The following is a 16,039-nucleotide window of genomic DNA, read 5'->3' on the forward strand; positions in this document are numbered from 1 at the left end:
TATACATCTGTACTTACAAAGAATTGTCTCGAATCATGGTCATTATATTTTCGTAATTGAAAAAAAAAATGTCACAGGGAACGGCATCTGCGAAGACTTATTAAATCAACCTTGTCCATCTATACCCCATGGGGTACATGGCACCCTTCGACTGGTGAAGAAAACTCTGCCTAGTGGTATCCTGTCTGCCGAGTCTACCCGTGGGCTACATTGCACCGCACCAGGTACATCGGTTCCTTTCACCATAGTCATGACAGTATACTTCGTTTCGTTTCGTCTCGTTTTACTATGAATAATAACAGCTAGGGGAGATGGGATGATATTCTTCAGTACGAGTATACAGAATGTGTTATGAAAGTTTTTTTTGTTTTTTTTAATCACTGAATTTGTCTCCCTCTGTATGCAAATGAATTTGGAAAATTGCAACTGCTGATCTGAATGTTTTAAAGGGACTGTACAGTGCTGTTTGAGGTGAGGATTCATGTTTTGAACATTCCTACGTGAGATAATGAGAAACCTCTAATGAAATATGAAAGGGCATGTAATTTTAAAAAGGATTCAACGTTTATTTCATGAAAATTGGTTTTCAAATGGCTGAGATATCAAAAAAAAAGTGATAGTAATAAAAGGTGACAGGCCACGTCTTTTTTAGATCTCTTTGTTTCACCTTGTTTTTGAATATCTGAGCCATTTCAAAACCGATTTTCGTCAAATAAACTTTTGATACCCCTTAGAATTGCATGCTCTTTGACATCTCACAGAGTGGTTTCTGAATATCTCGCAAAATGTTATCAGCTACAATCCTCGACTCAACCAGAACTGTACACACCCTTTAACAAACATGTCGGGGGAAAAAAGAATTAGATAAAATCGAACCTGTCACTTTCTTTCCGGAAAGCGACATCACTGAATTCATAAAGTCACAAAAGAAAGTGTAATATGAAGCAAAAAAAAATGATATACCGTTCAAATCCAATTTCCTGTTTGCTTGGGAATTGAAAAGTACAAATAAATACAAATAACTAACAAAGAGTTGTCACGCTTTCAAACTCTGCTTTTTTTATTCAACCCCTGCAACCCCATCAAACACTAAGAAAAACATCCTAATATACAATCTATATTGCTCACTGATTTTTGAAAAGCCTGTGTAATGTTATAGTTCATAACATCAAAATGTCCCTTAATAGTTTTAGATGTTGAATATGTGCTTTTTTGTAAAATTTGTGTCCATAAAAAAGTTACAAAACAAATAAATGAGATGAAAGTGAAATGCAAATACATGGACAATGTATACATCGATGATGACGATGACAATCATAAAAGATAGATAATGATAATCAGAATGACAATTTCATAGACAGTGTTAGATATTGATGACGAGCTAAGCATTATTTATACTAGATGTTATATGGTAGTTCACATCAAATTTTACAGTAAGAGCCATTCGTTTGATTTTGGTTGTTTTAGACATTCATAAAGAGAGTGATCACGATGTTAACACCGGCAAAATTTCTTGCAATCAATTCAGTTTGCACCCCCTCAACGTGTCAAAACAACGGGACATGTGTGGAAACCGTCGAGGGATTTCGTTGCCTCTGTCCCTACCCGTACTCCGGAGAACTTTGCGAGAGTAAGATAATACATCGAATTTTAAATCATTGTCAAATTCATTAATATCCCTTCGATCAGATTGTATTGAGTATCGACATGATGCGAGAGCCGATTCTTTTTCGTTTTGCGTGTGAGTGTGCGTGAGTGTGTGTGTGTGTGTGTGTGTGTGTGCGCGAGCGTATGTGTGTTGGTGTGTTTATTCTTGTTTTCATGGAATATGTTTCATACATGCATGAACATTTATGACAAATGTTATATATATGACATGTGTTTTTTTGAAACTGTTATATTTTCAAAGGAAATGGAATTAATAAAAAGATTACTGAAAAAAAAGTGTGTTTGGTGCGATTGTGTGTGTGTATGCGGGTTGGTGGTTGTGGGTGTGGGTGTGGTTTAGGTTTTATCGGGGGTTGGTGGGGATGGGGATTTGATTTGAAGAAGGATAATTGTAAATTGTATGAAAGATAATGATAGGATTTAATATTTAGGATAGATGTACCGTATATGTCCCAAAAAATAAAAATAAAAACGGGACATTCCGCAATGGTATCTTTAAAAATACTGAATCAATCCAAATACAAATTCAGGGTATGAAACTATAACTCATTGCCCACATCTTACAGAAAACCCCATTCGATTTGCTTCAGTGGTCAAAGAGAAATGAGGAATTTTACAGAGGATGTCTAGAATCTCTTCCCTCCAAGTTTTGTCTATTGGCAGGATTGAATTCACACACACACAAAAAACAACAACAACAACATCGAAGTGCTAAACTTTGAAGAATCAGACTCATGACATGCTTTACAACTTTTCACATTTCTCAGTGTCCGCTTAACCAAACTGAATGTGATTTTCTGCAAAATAGAGCTAAGATATTATGTCTTAAGGCCCTAGAGTAGCATTTAGACAGTTTAATCATGTTGGGTCTTATCAATGCGAAAATTTGATTGTATTTGTGTGTTTGTTGTTTTTTTTTTTGGGGGGGAACATACTGTAAATTTGTTTTTGGTTGGTAGGGAAGGGGTTAGTTGGGCTTTTTTATGAATACTTTCATTCTAGATTTGTATAATGTATTTGTTTTGTTTTGTTTTTTCTTTTTTATATGCCCTTGTGAGAGTGAGTTACATGATTCAATATATTCAAGTGATATGAGTTTGGTACATGTCAATACTTTCTCGTGAAGAAATTTTCAGTAGGGTTGATTTATAATCGAGTTATTTATGTTGAAGAGAGATGATTTGCATTATAAGTTGACAAATTGATTTGTCTGTGTTTTGAATTGCATTTGTAAGCTTTTTTTTTTTTGTTCATGTTACACCCAGAATGAGTTAATTCATGAATGATTTGAATAAAATCAATAAAGTATCAAGGAGAGAAAAAAGTGGGGGTGACATGGGGGTCAAATATACGCCTTGAGCTTATCAAAAAGAAGTACGATGAATTGGTAATAATTCTAATAGATATTGGTGTCATTTTCAGTAGGACATATATTGGTAACATTACAGCTCTTTAGTACATGAACTCCTTCTAAGTCTTTACGTTAAGTTAGCTGAATCGGGCGTAGTTGGAAGTGAGAAGGCCGTTGAATTTCCCTCTTGCTTCAATTCTAAGACTCTGTCCACATGATTAAGCCTTTGATGGGTGGAAAGCAACCGTCTGCAAATCTTAATTGCCTCTGTATCAATGATTGAATTGATGTCATTTTATAGCCATCCACAACTTTACGGACTGCGGCGAAATCCGGAACCACGGACAGGGAGTTGAGACGTCGGGTATGTTTCCCATCTACCTGGTGAACTGTTCTTCCCTGGACGTCTTCTGCGATATGACGTCCGGTGGGGGCGGCTGGATGGTGAGACACCCAGAGACTTTAGTTATACAATGTAATGTCTTTCAGAGGATGACTCGACTCTGACGTGAACAGTTTGACTTGAATAGGAGGAGAACTTACTTACAGTCAAAGAAACATAATAGCATTACGACCATAATGGGGAAAATGAGAAAGAACTATATACTAAGCCTTTTAAAGTAAAACCTGTTTTCTCGAAACAATCATACCGATGGCAATCATATAAAAATTATCGAAAGCAGAAGAGGCGCTCACGTCACTGCCTTTCATCTTTCTCATGGGTTTAAAAATGTATATGATACATACATATCATTTATCTAAACATATATATTATAACTCTTCAGATTCCTTTTCAGTAACTTCACTAAATGCAACATTTCTTTCAAATATGTCAAGTATCAATAAACCCTCAATAATTTGATATGAAGGATATTATTTCACCTTAACGAATTTTTGACAAGAATTATTACGGTATATAGTGAAGATCGTGCAAAATCGAAAGAGATCTCGAGACCTGTGAATCCACTCAATAATTACCATATTTCACCCAATTCTCTCTTTGTCATTTAATATTCCTTTCACAGCAATTCAATTCAAATCAAGTTTTATTCCTAATATTAAACATTGCTTCAAATACGTTTACAACACATCAATTGAATACAAAATATAGAAACTTCAAAAATTGACGAGATGTATAAGCAAGTGCACAAAATAATCGTTATTGAAAAGGAAACAGCAGCACTTTTTTTCCCTTGAAAACATGGCGCCAACGCTATTCCTTTCCAGTTCTACAGTTCAGTTGTTTCATTTTATTCTTTTTAACACTTTAGACGGACATGAATGGGCTTTCCACCCTGGCACCTCCCCAGTTTACGTGATTAGAATTGAGGTTGTGTAGTGGTTTTAGTGTTTATACATTGTGGGAGGCTCCATAATAATGCGAACGACTGCTCGGGTCATTGAAAAATACGTGAAGCTTCGGAAGACCTTTTTTATTCCACGTAAAGAAAAGAAGGTAATTAAGGGGAGCGAGTGGATCATATCCAAAGAAGGAAGAGAGAGAGAGAAAAAAAAACACCCCAATGAGTTAACTGCATTCGGGTTTAACAAATTATATCAACATGATCAATTTGGGATCGTCCGTGGCAGCGTCTCTGAATACCAAGCCAAAACCTGTCGATGAAAAGCGACGTAATCTATCACCGAAAAAGTCATGAGTTCTGTCACTTCAATTACATCCCTGCCAGAAAATAATTCGTTATCTACTTGTTTTTATCCATAAATGATGTCCACATTGGTTTACATTCCTCCCCGCACAATTCTTGTGCAGGGATTTGCCAATACGGTGCATGTGACCCTAATGCTAAAGTCAAACACGTTCGGATTTCGAACCGGGTCCGTAAGGAATTAAAACCGTATGGAACCGTATCGAACCATAGAAAAATCAGCTTTAAATCTCTAACTGAATCCTTTTCGACCCCTATTGACCCGTTTCAATCCGCTTCGACCCGTGCCGACCCGGATGTTAACCTTGTCATCATCCGTTGCATGAAGGCAATGTGGTATACGGCAAGGGTCAATACGGTTTTACGCTGCGAATTGCAGCGGGTCGATTCGAGTCAATGCGGTTCGAACCGGGTCAATTCGGATATAAAGACGGAATTGAAATCCGTGCGTGAGAAAATTTTGAACATGACCAAAATTTTTTTCACAGCCGTATCGTAGCCCCCGGAATCCATCAGGAATTGACACAGGTTACGATGCGGGCCAATGCCGGTCTCTACAACTCGAACCGGGTCGATACGGTTTTAATTTCTTATAGACCCGGTTCGAAATCCGGCCGTGTAAGACTGTAGCATTATTTTCCACGTTCAATCCAAAAGTAAATATAAATTATGTGTGACATCATTATCCGTTGCGGTTACAATCAGAATTATGACATCAATATATACCAAAGCCCATATTTATGGACCATTGACCAACATATTTCTTGTGTGTGTGTGTGTGTGTGTGTGTGTGTGTGTGTGTGTGTGTGTGTGTGTGTGTGTGTGTTTCTTTCTTTCTCAAACCGTTAAAGGTGATTCAACGTCGTAAAGATGGGAGTGTCGACTTCAACCTAGACTGGGCAAGCTATAAAGCGGGATTCGGGGACCCTACGGGCGAGTTCTGGCTCGGTAACGACAACATCCACGCTATCGTCAGCGAGAAATCCTACGAGGTCCGCTTCGATCTGGAGGACCATGCTGGGGAAACGAGATACGCTGTTTACACCACTTTCGATGTAGCAGACGAGAGCGACAAGTATCGTCTGACGATATCTGGTTACTATGGAGACGCAGGTACGCTACACCATATAGGTCACACACCTGTAAGCAACTGCAGTTTGTAAGACAGCTGGTACATAAATAACGCAAAATATGAGTGCTGCTAATTACTATCATGGTTATCATTTTGATATCTTTATCATTATTACAGTTATTCATTATCTAAAGGCAATCGTCTGCTGGGTCTTATATGCAAAAGACGAGAAAACGTAGGATACAATATAGGCTAATTGAAGCTTAATACCCATGAAAAGGCGCTTTTGTGGAGGGAGGGGGCCTTTATGGAGAACATGCACAGACGGATTGGAGAAGAAATGGCGTACAAAGGCTGTAATAATATTTCTATCCAATAAATAGATAAGTAAGTAAATGAATAAATGAATGAATAAATAAATAGATAGATAGATAGATAGATAAATAAACAAATAAATAAATAAATAAATAAATAAATAAATAAATAAATAAATAAATAGACAAATATAATATAATATAATATAATATGTGGTGTACAGGAAACAGCATGGATTACCACAACGGAATGCAGTTCTCGACTTCGGACCAAGACAACGATCTCGCTGGCTGGATGTGTTCAATCGCACATAAAGGGGCGTGGTGGTATAACGCCTGCCAGTCGGTCAACCTCAATGGCTTGTACGGAGCAGGAGTCACCGTTGCCTCGGACGGGATCGTGTGGAGAGCCTGGCACGAGCTCTTATACTCTTTGAAGGGCTCGGAGATAAAGATCAGACCTCGTGTTTAGTGTAGTTATCATATCTCTTTCGCCAACCAATGTCTCAAAATCCTTGTGCCATACATGATATTGATAAGAAGTCTTGAATTAGATTGTCTTTAAAAGGCAGTGTTTTGCTCTTTGTTTTTTCGCGGTTTGGGAATGGCTTTATTGGAACCTGAAAAAGATGAAGGGTCTTGTTCATCGGGCACTTTAATGATTTGCAACGGAAGCAAATGTCGAAAAAAGGCCAACATTCGAGGAAGTTTTCTCCGAATATGCTCTAACGATATGTCCAATATACATCCGGATGAGTCGAAACTAAAAACAGCAGCACAAATGCACATGAGAAAGAGAAAAAAAAAACTTTACCGAAGGTTATGCGTTTATAAATAAGTGCATTCATTTATAACCTGTACAAAACAAAATACGAATTTTGTCGGTTGAGATTCTAAGATGTGTTTTTTTTTTACACTGTTTTTTTTTCTCGTAAGTGTTTTTATTTTTTCTCAATGATTACGAATATCATTGTTGCTTGACAGTCGGTTATTAAAAGATCTTGAGTGGATTTAGAGCTAGTCCTCTCAAGTAGTTGAGTACTGCCCTCTGTTGTTCGGTTGTAGAACTGTGCAATATTTATTTGATCATTTTAGGGATCGATGAAGATGTGGGAGCTCGACACATATCTAGGATGATAAAAATAATGATAGACACAGTATTAGATGTTTGGGGTTAAAGTAAGTATCAATGTTGTTTACTGGTCTGATGTTTTCATATCCTCTTCTGTACAAGGCTAAACAGTGACGCGTTGTAAAAATCGCGTTGAGCATGCACGGCTGGTATCATGATCAAGTTACAATAACGTCGGTGTTTTCACGAAGTGGCACGACCGGCCAAAATCGAGTAAATTTTCGATTTTAAGATTTTTGCATATTATGATAGTAAATACCGAGATCTACAACCTGACAAATTTTTGAACCTCAATCTCAAATAATTACGTAATAATAACGACCGTGTCACTTCGTGAAAACTTCGACTGGTCGGTCTACGATTTTCACGAAGTGGCACGATCGCGGGTTGACGGTGCGTATACGCCGGACGTCATCATAAATCATTCATCTGCCAAACGTCCTCGTACGCGCGCGTCTAAAATGGCTGCGCCCAGAGCAACGGAAGCTAGACAGATGAAATCGGTAAAGTTACATTTCGCTCTGTATTGACACTTTAATTGTTCATTTTTCACATTCTTGAATGTAGATTTATGAATGAGGAATTAGAATATCAAAACAGCGTAAATATGTATTCTTGCAGATCACATTGACTTCGTTTGGCGCTGTCGTGTCCTAGGTTCGTTATCTACGTGTGCAGTCCCACATCTATTATTCGGTGTAAGTGGAGAATAGGCAGGGAAAGTGATTCGAACTAAAGTCAAATGAACACGTCTCACATCTGCATCGAATCTTAAACGCACTTACTGGTGATATATTGTGAAGTTTTATTGTTTCCTGTATTACGAGCTCAAATACGTAATGCAACGACCTACTTCCCAGGTGGCAGGTAGACTGATTTAACTCTCTTATCTTACTTGATTATGTCTGAATCTTCCAGGAATTTAGATCCATTTAAGGGAGTCTATATCTAGGCCTACAACTTCAACATCTAATTAAGATAGTTAACAGTGTTACAATGTTAATAGTGTTCTTGACCTGTCCAGGTTACCTGTCTAGGTTACTCTAAAAGTGATGTTATTTCACTGACTACCTTTGAATTCTCAATGAAAAAAAAAATGATTTTAGAGTTACTTCTGCTAAAAGTCTAACGTTAAATCAGGGAGGTCCTCTTCCCATCTCCCTGTCTAAATTCAGGCGTTACCAACAACAATGGAGACTTTGATAATGTTGTCGAGAATACTGTAACAGCAAATTTGATTTGGATAGACAACAAGCAAAATGCAACGTTTATGCTCAGCACCTGAATTCATAAATTGTTCTATCATGCTATATTATGAGCCTAAAAGCCTCAATGTGGTCGTAATTGGCCTATACGTGGCAAGTACTTTTGCCTTAGTTTGCAATTTTTCGTTTTGTTTGTTTTGATTTTCTACAATCTATGGTTCTTTGAAACACTAGGGTTTTTTTCGGGGGGGGGGGGGGTGGAGGCTGGGGATTCGGAGCTGGGCAAATTGTAAAATTAAACCAAAGAGATGTTCATTGTTCATAAACTTCAGATTCTGGTAAGCCGGAGAATAATAGACCTGAAAGGGATGGGGGGGGGGGGGGCAGTGTGATGTTTTGCAAATCTGTGCATCAATTTTATGATCTTACAGAACTGGTAGTGATGGAGTTTCATGTGACTGACATCTTTCATTCATCTTCCTTTACAAACAGATATTGAGGCCTTTGTGTGGACAACCCAACAACTTGCAGACTGGAATGAAATGAGTGCTGTCCTTCGATGATGGGCTACTTTACAGTATTGTACTTCATACCGCATTCCTGCAGATTTCTCCTATCATCTCAAGCTTGAACAAGACCTGTAAGTTACATTGCTATCTGTCAAGGATTTAGAGTAAATTAGACAGACCAGTGTGTAATAGACAGTGCAGGCACACTACTGGTAATAATAATATTACTAATATGATTTGCCACACTAATATGATTTGCCACATACTAAAATAATTGTTTTGATTACCTTTGAATTCTCCATGAAAAAAAAACGATTTTAGAGTTACTTCTGCTAAAAGTCTAACGTTAAATCAGGGAGGTCCTCTTCCCACCTCCCTGTCTAATTGAGGCGTTACCAACAGCAATGAAGAGTTTGATAATGTTGTCAAGAATACCGTACCAGCAAATTTGATTTGGAATAATGGATAGACAACAAGAAAAAAAAAACAAAAAAACTCCTGTGCAACGTTTATGCTCAGCACATGAATTATTAAATTGTTCTATCATGCTATATTATGAGCCAAAAAGCCTCAATGTAGACGTAATTGGCCTATACGTGGCAAGTACTTTTGCCTTAGGTTGCGATTTTTCATTTTGTTTGTTTTGATTTTCTACAATCTATGGTTCTTTGAAACACAGAGGTTTTTTTTTTTTTTTTGAGGGGGGGATGGAGGCTAGGGATTCAGAGCTAGGCAAATTGTAAAATTAAACCAGAGAGACATTCATAAACTTCAGATTCTGGTAAGCTGTAGAATATAGACCTGAAAGGGATGGGGGGGGGGGGGGGCAGTGTGATGTTTTGCAAATCTGTGCATCAATGTTATGATCTTACAGAACTGGTAGTGATGGAGTTTCATGTGACTGACATCTTTTATTCATCTTCCATTACAAACAGATATTGAGGCATTTGTGTGGACAACCCAACAACTTGCAGACTGGAATGAAATGAGTGCTGTTCTTCGATGATGGGCTACTTTACAGTATTGTACTCCATACCACATTCCTGCAGATTTCTCCTATCATCTCAAGCTTGAACAAGAACCGTAAGTTACATTGCTATCTGTCAAGGACTTAGAGTAAATTAGACAGACCAGTGTGTAATAGACAGTGCAGGCACACTACTAATAATAATAATATTCCTAATATGATTTGCCACATACTGAAATAATTGTTTTGTCTTACTCTTTCTTTAATTACAACTGTATTTGTAGTTTTATGAATGTGAAGCACTGACATAACATGGAATCCAACATTTTGACATCTAATTATCTGTAGTCATGTTGCATTTTGGTATAAAGGCAATGTTGTCCCTCAGTCTGATTTTGATGTGGTAGCAGTGTGCATTTCTTCAGTGTCATGTATCTTTCAGGACTGTTGTAACTGTAGTTTTTTATTGTTAGTTTGATTATTGTTGTGTTTTTATTTTTTTATTGGGGGGGGGGGGGGCAAGGGAGATGAGGAAGAACAGTTACACACTCTGTACTGATATGAGATACCATCAACTTTGCAAAAGTCAATGGCACATACTGTATGACAAATTCTTGGCAGAGAAGATGAAAATGAACTGTCTCAATATACATTTATAGTTTTACTCATGTCAATGTGTTTCTTTCTTTGTTCACTCAGAAGTCAAATGTCTGAGACATTACTTACATGGAATTGACTGTGTCACTGATTTTCACTTGTGATGTCCTGCTTTCTTTATTCTTTACTTTAGTTCTGCTCCTGATTCTAGTCAACAATATGTTCATTCACCATTTCGTCTGGCGTAGCATCCTCTTTTTACTGCACTCAAAGGTTACATTGTGCACCATGCTAAAGGTGAGCAAGATCAATAAACAGCATAACACCTTTTCATGTAGTATTTGGTTTTATTTTGTCATAGACAATTACTAAGAAAATCCAGTGTCAATGGACAATTAGGTGTAATCCTACTACAGTCTTGTTATGCACATTATCACATTGATTTAAACTTTATGATAAAAAAAAAGATGTATTAGCACTTTTGAGTAAAACATTACCAAAGTGTTGATATGAAAGGAACATTATCATACAATTATTTTCTTAGGGAAATCGGTGTAGTTTTAGAAATGTGTGAAATTAATTAAGAAGTATATTATGACTGTTGTATCAAATGTCATCATTCTCCTCTGCAATGGAGAAGTAACATTGTCTGTGAAAAACAATTGTTCCTCTTTGCATAGGGAGAGAAGCAGATAACAACTGTCTACTGGAGAAAGCCAAGAGAAACCCGAAACAGCTACAAATGACTAGGGTGGCTGAGCTGAACATCTGCACTAAAATCCAAGCCATGGGATCATTGTGGAAGGAGATCATAGCAATATTTCACCACAATCACAGAGTTGCTCCACACAGCAGCATCAAACTTTTCACAAGAGTGTGTGCTCTATGAATGGACAGGCAGGTTCTAGCAGAACATTATTTCGATGTTCTTTTTGATTTTCTATTTAATGACTTTGGGTTTGTATGTGTGCAGAAATGGGGGGGGGGGTAGTGGTGTCATAAAGTAGGACATCATTTTTAATAATGATAATGATAATAATAATAATAATAATAATAATAATAATGATAATCATCATCATCATAATCATAATCATAACAATAAAAATAGTAATAATTATAATAATCAACAGTGCTTTAATATATAGCATATGGAAACATTCTGTATTATGCCATTTGTGCTCAAGGATAGAAATGATTGAACAAAAACATACAATTGCAATTACAGTGATACCTTTTTTCACGTTTAGACTGTAATGGTAGAGACATTACAAGCAAATGTATGCCATTGTTTTTTTATTCAGGATAACAAGTAAGTCACTACCTTTTGAACGAAGGTTTCTCTCTGGTGTATTTTCTATTTAAAGTAGTTCTTTCAAATAGTGTGGATTCAAAAGTTAATATCAACATTTTGATCTGTGTATGAATTTTGACTGGAAACTAGTGCAAGCTTCTTAGCACTGGTGAAATTTTTGTTCATTTTTTTTTAATTTGGACACTACTCTTGCAGCAGAGTTTGGAATAGCTTGTAATCTCTGTATCTGTTTGACTGACAATCCACAAAGTAATTAATGACAAGATCAACATGTCACATTAAGAAACCATGAAGTACTGTTGTGCGTTTATCAGTAAAGTCTCAAATTTTCAAAATATTGTATGTGAAAGAATCAAGGAGATATTAAGGGACATTAATCCTACATACTGTATCTCTCACTGTCACCTTATTCACTGACATTACTCTTGATAACCATCAATCCACGGGTCTCTCTATACTGCTTTGTCACAATGATGCCATCCTCAATTTCCACTGTATTATGCTTCCCCTCTCTGACTTTAAACAGTGCTTTTCACAACAAAACCATAGCAATGTCAAATACCATATTGATGTCTCTTCTTTTACTTTGTTTATGAACCAGCTCTCCCATCACACTATTCATTTTGTCTCCCTTAGCCCAGCCACCATTAGGCCAAACCCATAAACAATTTTCAGTATTTTTGAATTATGCCTACCCAAGCACCTGTGACACCCACAGCAGACATAAACTAAAGTCAGGACCAAGTCAAGTCAAGTTGTGCAAGTTAGAAAGGTATTAGTAGACTGCAAGAGGGATATAAAAAATCGGATGCTTACATTTCCTCTGCTTGCTCTCTCTCTGCAACTAAAAAATGCCTAATAAACTTTGACAGAAAATGATTTCTTGGATGATAGATGTACTGCAATACATAGCCATATTATTGCAGTCTGTGTCCACATCAGAAATTATGGCCTAGACATCATTATCTATGTCTTCTTATATTGTATATTTTTGTGGGTTTTACTTTTGAAACAATAATGAGTAAATGCAGATCTGATAGCCACTTCTTACTGAGCTTAGATAAGGAACTTTGTATATGGTATCCTCTAGCAGTGAGAGAAAAGAAAGGGAAACATGAGGATTTTTATATCGTGCAAAATAACATGGTATGGTAATGAATAAAATTTCAGGCACATACTGTGCATAATATGAGTGCTTACAAACTTTTACAAAATGAGGGAAGATCAAGACTGTTTGCAGAAGATTTATAATACACTTTGTGAACTGTCACAGCAATTTAAACATCAATTAGATCAGTCACTGTCTACGAGATTGTATTGCCTTTAATATGATGAAGGTTATCCATACCAAATCAGCTAGTGTCTTTGTAATTATGTACTTGTATTCATATCATCAAATTCTAGTTTGATTATAAAGTCAATGTTTGGTAAACAGCATTTGACCAGGTTGAAGTTAGGTGATGGGATATGGAAGGAGGTGGAACATTTTGGTCATTATTTTGTAAGATTTTGGGGCTTTAAAGGCAAGAGTCAGTCTAGTCTCATACGTCTGAATAACATTTTTGAATCTACAAAAAAAAAAATGAAATATTGTAGTACCCCGAATGCCATGAAATAAAGATATCATCAAGGTGGATGATACATACAGAGCTTGATATAAATGTTAGAACATAACAGAAACCTTCGTTGCATCTGAAAAATAAATGAAAGGTAATGTACTGTACCTAACTTCATTCAAGTTGGAATCTGCATTATATGAGTAGTATGATCCACGTATAGTTTATTGAAAAGCCATATTTAAAACTCGTGTACACACGTGGTAATAAATCTATGAATGAGAAAAGATACCCAAGTAAAGCTCATTTAGTTTTTATGTAATTTAAAAAGTTTTGTAAGGTGTCACGTGTAGGAAATAAATAGAGAGAGGGATTGTGTTTGTTTGTGTGTATGTGTGTGTTTGCGTGTGTGTGAGGGAGAGAGAGAGAAAGAAAGCGAAAGAAAGGGTGGAAAAGAGAGTGAAAGAGAGTATTACCAGCACAGAATTATTTTCTTTACAAGAATGACACATTCACAAAGCAATAGAGCAAACTGATTACATTTCATATTCGAAAACAACATAGCACGAGATACAGTAATGCTCCGAGGAAGAGAGTGAATCTTGAAAATTATGATTCGAAATAATGTGCAGAAAGACCGATGCAATGAGCTGAGAGCAATGATCAATGTGTAATATAATGAAGAACAACTCAATAATAATGCCTTTCTGCGAATGGATGAGAGATTTAGAAGGGGGAAAGAAAAAAAAAAGTATCAAACAAAATCTTGATACCCAATTCATATCACTAGTATACAAAGGAGCATCGCTAATGCGCGCGCTCGATTATGTGCGCGCGCGGCTATGAGAAATGATGAAGATAACCTAACGCGCAGCGCGTGCGCGCCGATGGTGTCACTTCGTGAAAAATGAAATCCGCACCATGCGCGAAGAATCGAAGCGGCACGGCCGACGGTGCCGGTTCGTGAAAATATTGGAAGCGTTGTTTACGTGTTTTTGTGTTTTCACGAACCGGCACGACGGACTTTGCCCGATATTTCAACGAAACTTTTGTTTTTCACGATGAACCAAGAACATGAAACACACGAACAACTCCTAATCTGTCGTGCAGTGTGATATTTAGGTAACTGGACGTGAAATATAGGCGCAATCATGGATTTTGCAAAGGCAAAAACTTCAAACGCGATTATCTCGAAACTTACTTTCGCGGCTCCGGGGCCGGCTGTGCCGGTTCGTGAAAACACCAGCGATAATATTGCTAATTGCATACGAAGTGGCTGATCATGGCGTGATGTATCTTCGTGATATATAGTCTGTGTTCCTCCTCATATTTATGGCAATTAACTAAGAAGGTCACTCCTCATGAAAACAATATGGAGAAACTTTCTTGTTTAATTCGACCAGGAGAGTTGTGATTTTGTAATGAGACTATCTAGGAACTTTATTATGATATCTTTATATTCCTGGTGAAGTGAAGAATATGAGTTGTGAAACAACAGAAAATTGATGATTGCCTTTCATAACCTTTTATTGGTGAAGAGTTTAAGGCGAAGCATTAGAAATGCAGTGGGACTATAATGTTACATTAAACCTGTGACATGTAATCATGCTAATTGCACTTTAATGCGACTTTGCCGGTAAGCAACACGTAGCATGTACATAGTCTTAAGTTTGTCGTATATTATAACTATACATCATGGACCTACTACACACATGGATCATGGACCTACTATACACATGGACATTCATGGCTCGTTGATTAATTCGTGCACCTGTTTCTATCAAAAGCGTCACAAAAACATTTTTTAACGTGCTTTCCTGCTTTGACCCAGTCTTGTCCACCGACAGCCAGCTATGGATAAAAACAAGACGGCGCTTTGAGAAATCTAAAAGACTACTGTTTGAGGTTTGCTACTCCCCATCATTGGTGTTTATTCAAAGGCAGTTGAATCTTAAAAGGCACCTCATCCAAATAGGACCAAAATGAGGGAAACGGTTTTTTTGACAGTGACTATCTATGCACGATTACACAATCGTCATCGTCCAAAGGTCTGAATGTACTCATTAAGATGCACATAATCAAGTGGCGGTGGTGAAAGTTGGATCAAAGAAAGACCTTCGTTCATAGTCCATATGTGTAGTAGGTCCATGATCCAATCATCACCACTGCCACCTGATTATGTGCATCTTTATGAGGGCATTCATATTTTGGACAATGACGATTGTGTAATCGTGCATTTCACTGAAGAACTGTTTCCCTCATTTAGGTCTTATTTGGCTGAGGTGCCTATTCAGACTCTACTGCATTCATTTTGAACACCAATGATGGAGGCAGCAAACCTGAAAACATGACAAATTTTAGGTCTCAAAATTGATAATTACTGAAGTGGACACTTGCGGACACGCATGTAATGTTGCTTAATGGTGAGACACATAATGATGTTGTCTACAGTTACTGTTCATGTTTGCTATGAAACAATGTGCGAAAATGGGAAAAATTGGATTACAAATCACAATAAAATTGCCATAAAATTTGCTTTCTCGAGTAAAGTACGTGCATTACTCAAATCAAATTGCTTGAGCATTGACTTCCCGATATACATTACAACTGCACATGCATTTTCCTTGATTTAAGAGGGTTATTATCTTCTGTGCATGCAACTTTTAGACCCCGTTTACAATGCAGGGCC

At 37.1% G+C, this 16,039-nt stretch overlaps 1 protein-coding gene and 1 long non-coding RNA gene across 2 annotated transcripts; both read left to right on the top strand.

Moving 5' to 3' along the window:
* Positions 1-1,491: 1,491 nt before the first annotated feature.
* On the top strand, positions 1,492-6,544 carry LOC139740555 (ficolin-1-like). The gene is made up of 4 exons (XM_071651142.1): positions 1,492-1,630; positions 3,321-3,463; positions 5,538-5,799; positions 6,297-6,544. Exons 1-4 carry the CDS (start codon positions 1,492-1,494, stop codon positions 6,542-6,544), a joined length of 792 nt encoding a protein of 263 aa, XP_071507243.1.
* A 3,384-nt stretch (positions 6,545-9,928) lies between these two features.
* LOC139740571 (uncharacterized) lies at positions 9,929-11,457 on the top strand. Its single transcript, XR_011711566.1, has 3 exons — positions 9,929-10,001; positions 10,676-10,779; positions 11,163-11,457. It is a non-coding gene; the product is annotated as an uncharacterized lncRNA (long non-coding RNA).
* The last annotated feature ends 4,582 nt before the right edge of the window (positions 11,458-16,039 follow it).

This window comes from Diadema antillarum, unplaced genomic scaffold (assembly GCF_040938485.1).
Source record: "Diadema antillarum isolate AM-2024a unplaced genomic scaffold, OU_Dant_1.0 seq00000861_RagTag, whole genome shotgun sequence".
NCBI classification, from domain to species: Eukaryota; Metazoa; Echinodermata; class Echinoidea; order Diadematoida; family Diadematidae; genus Diadema; species Diadema antillarum.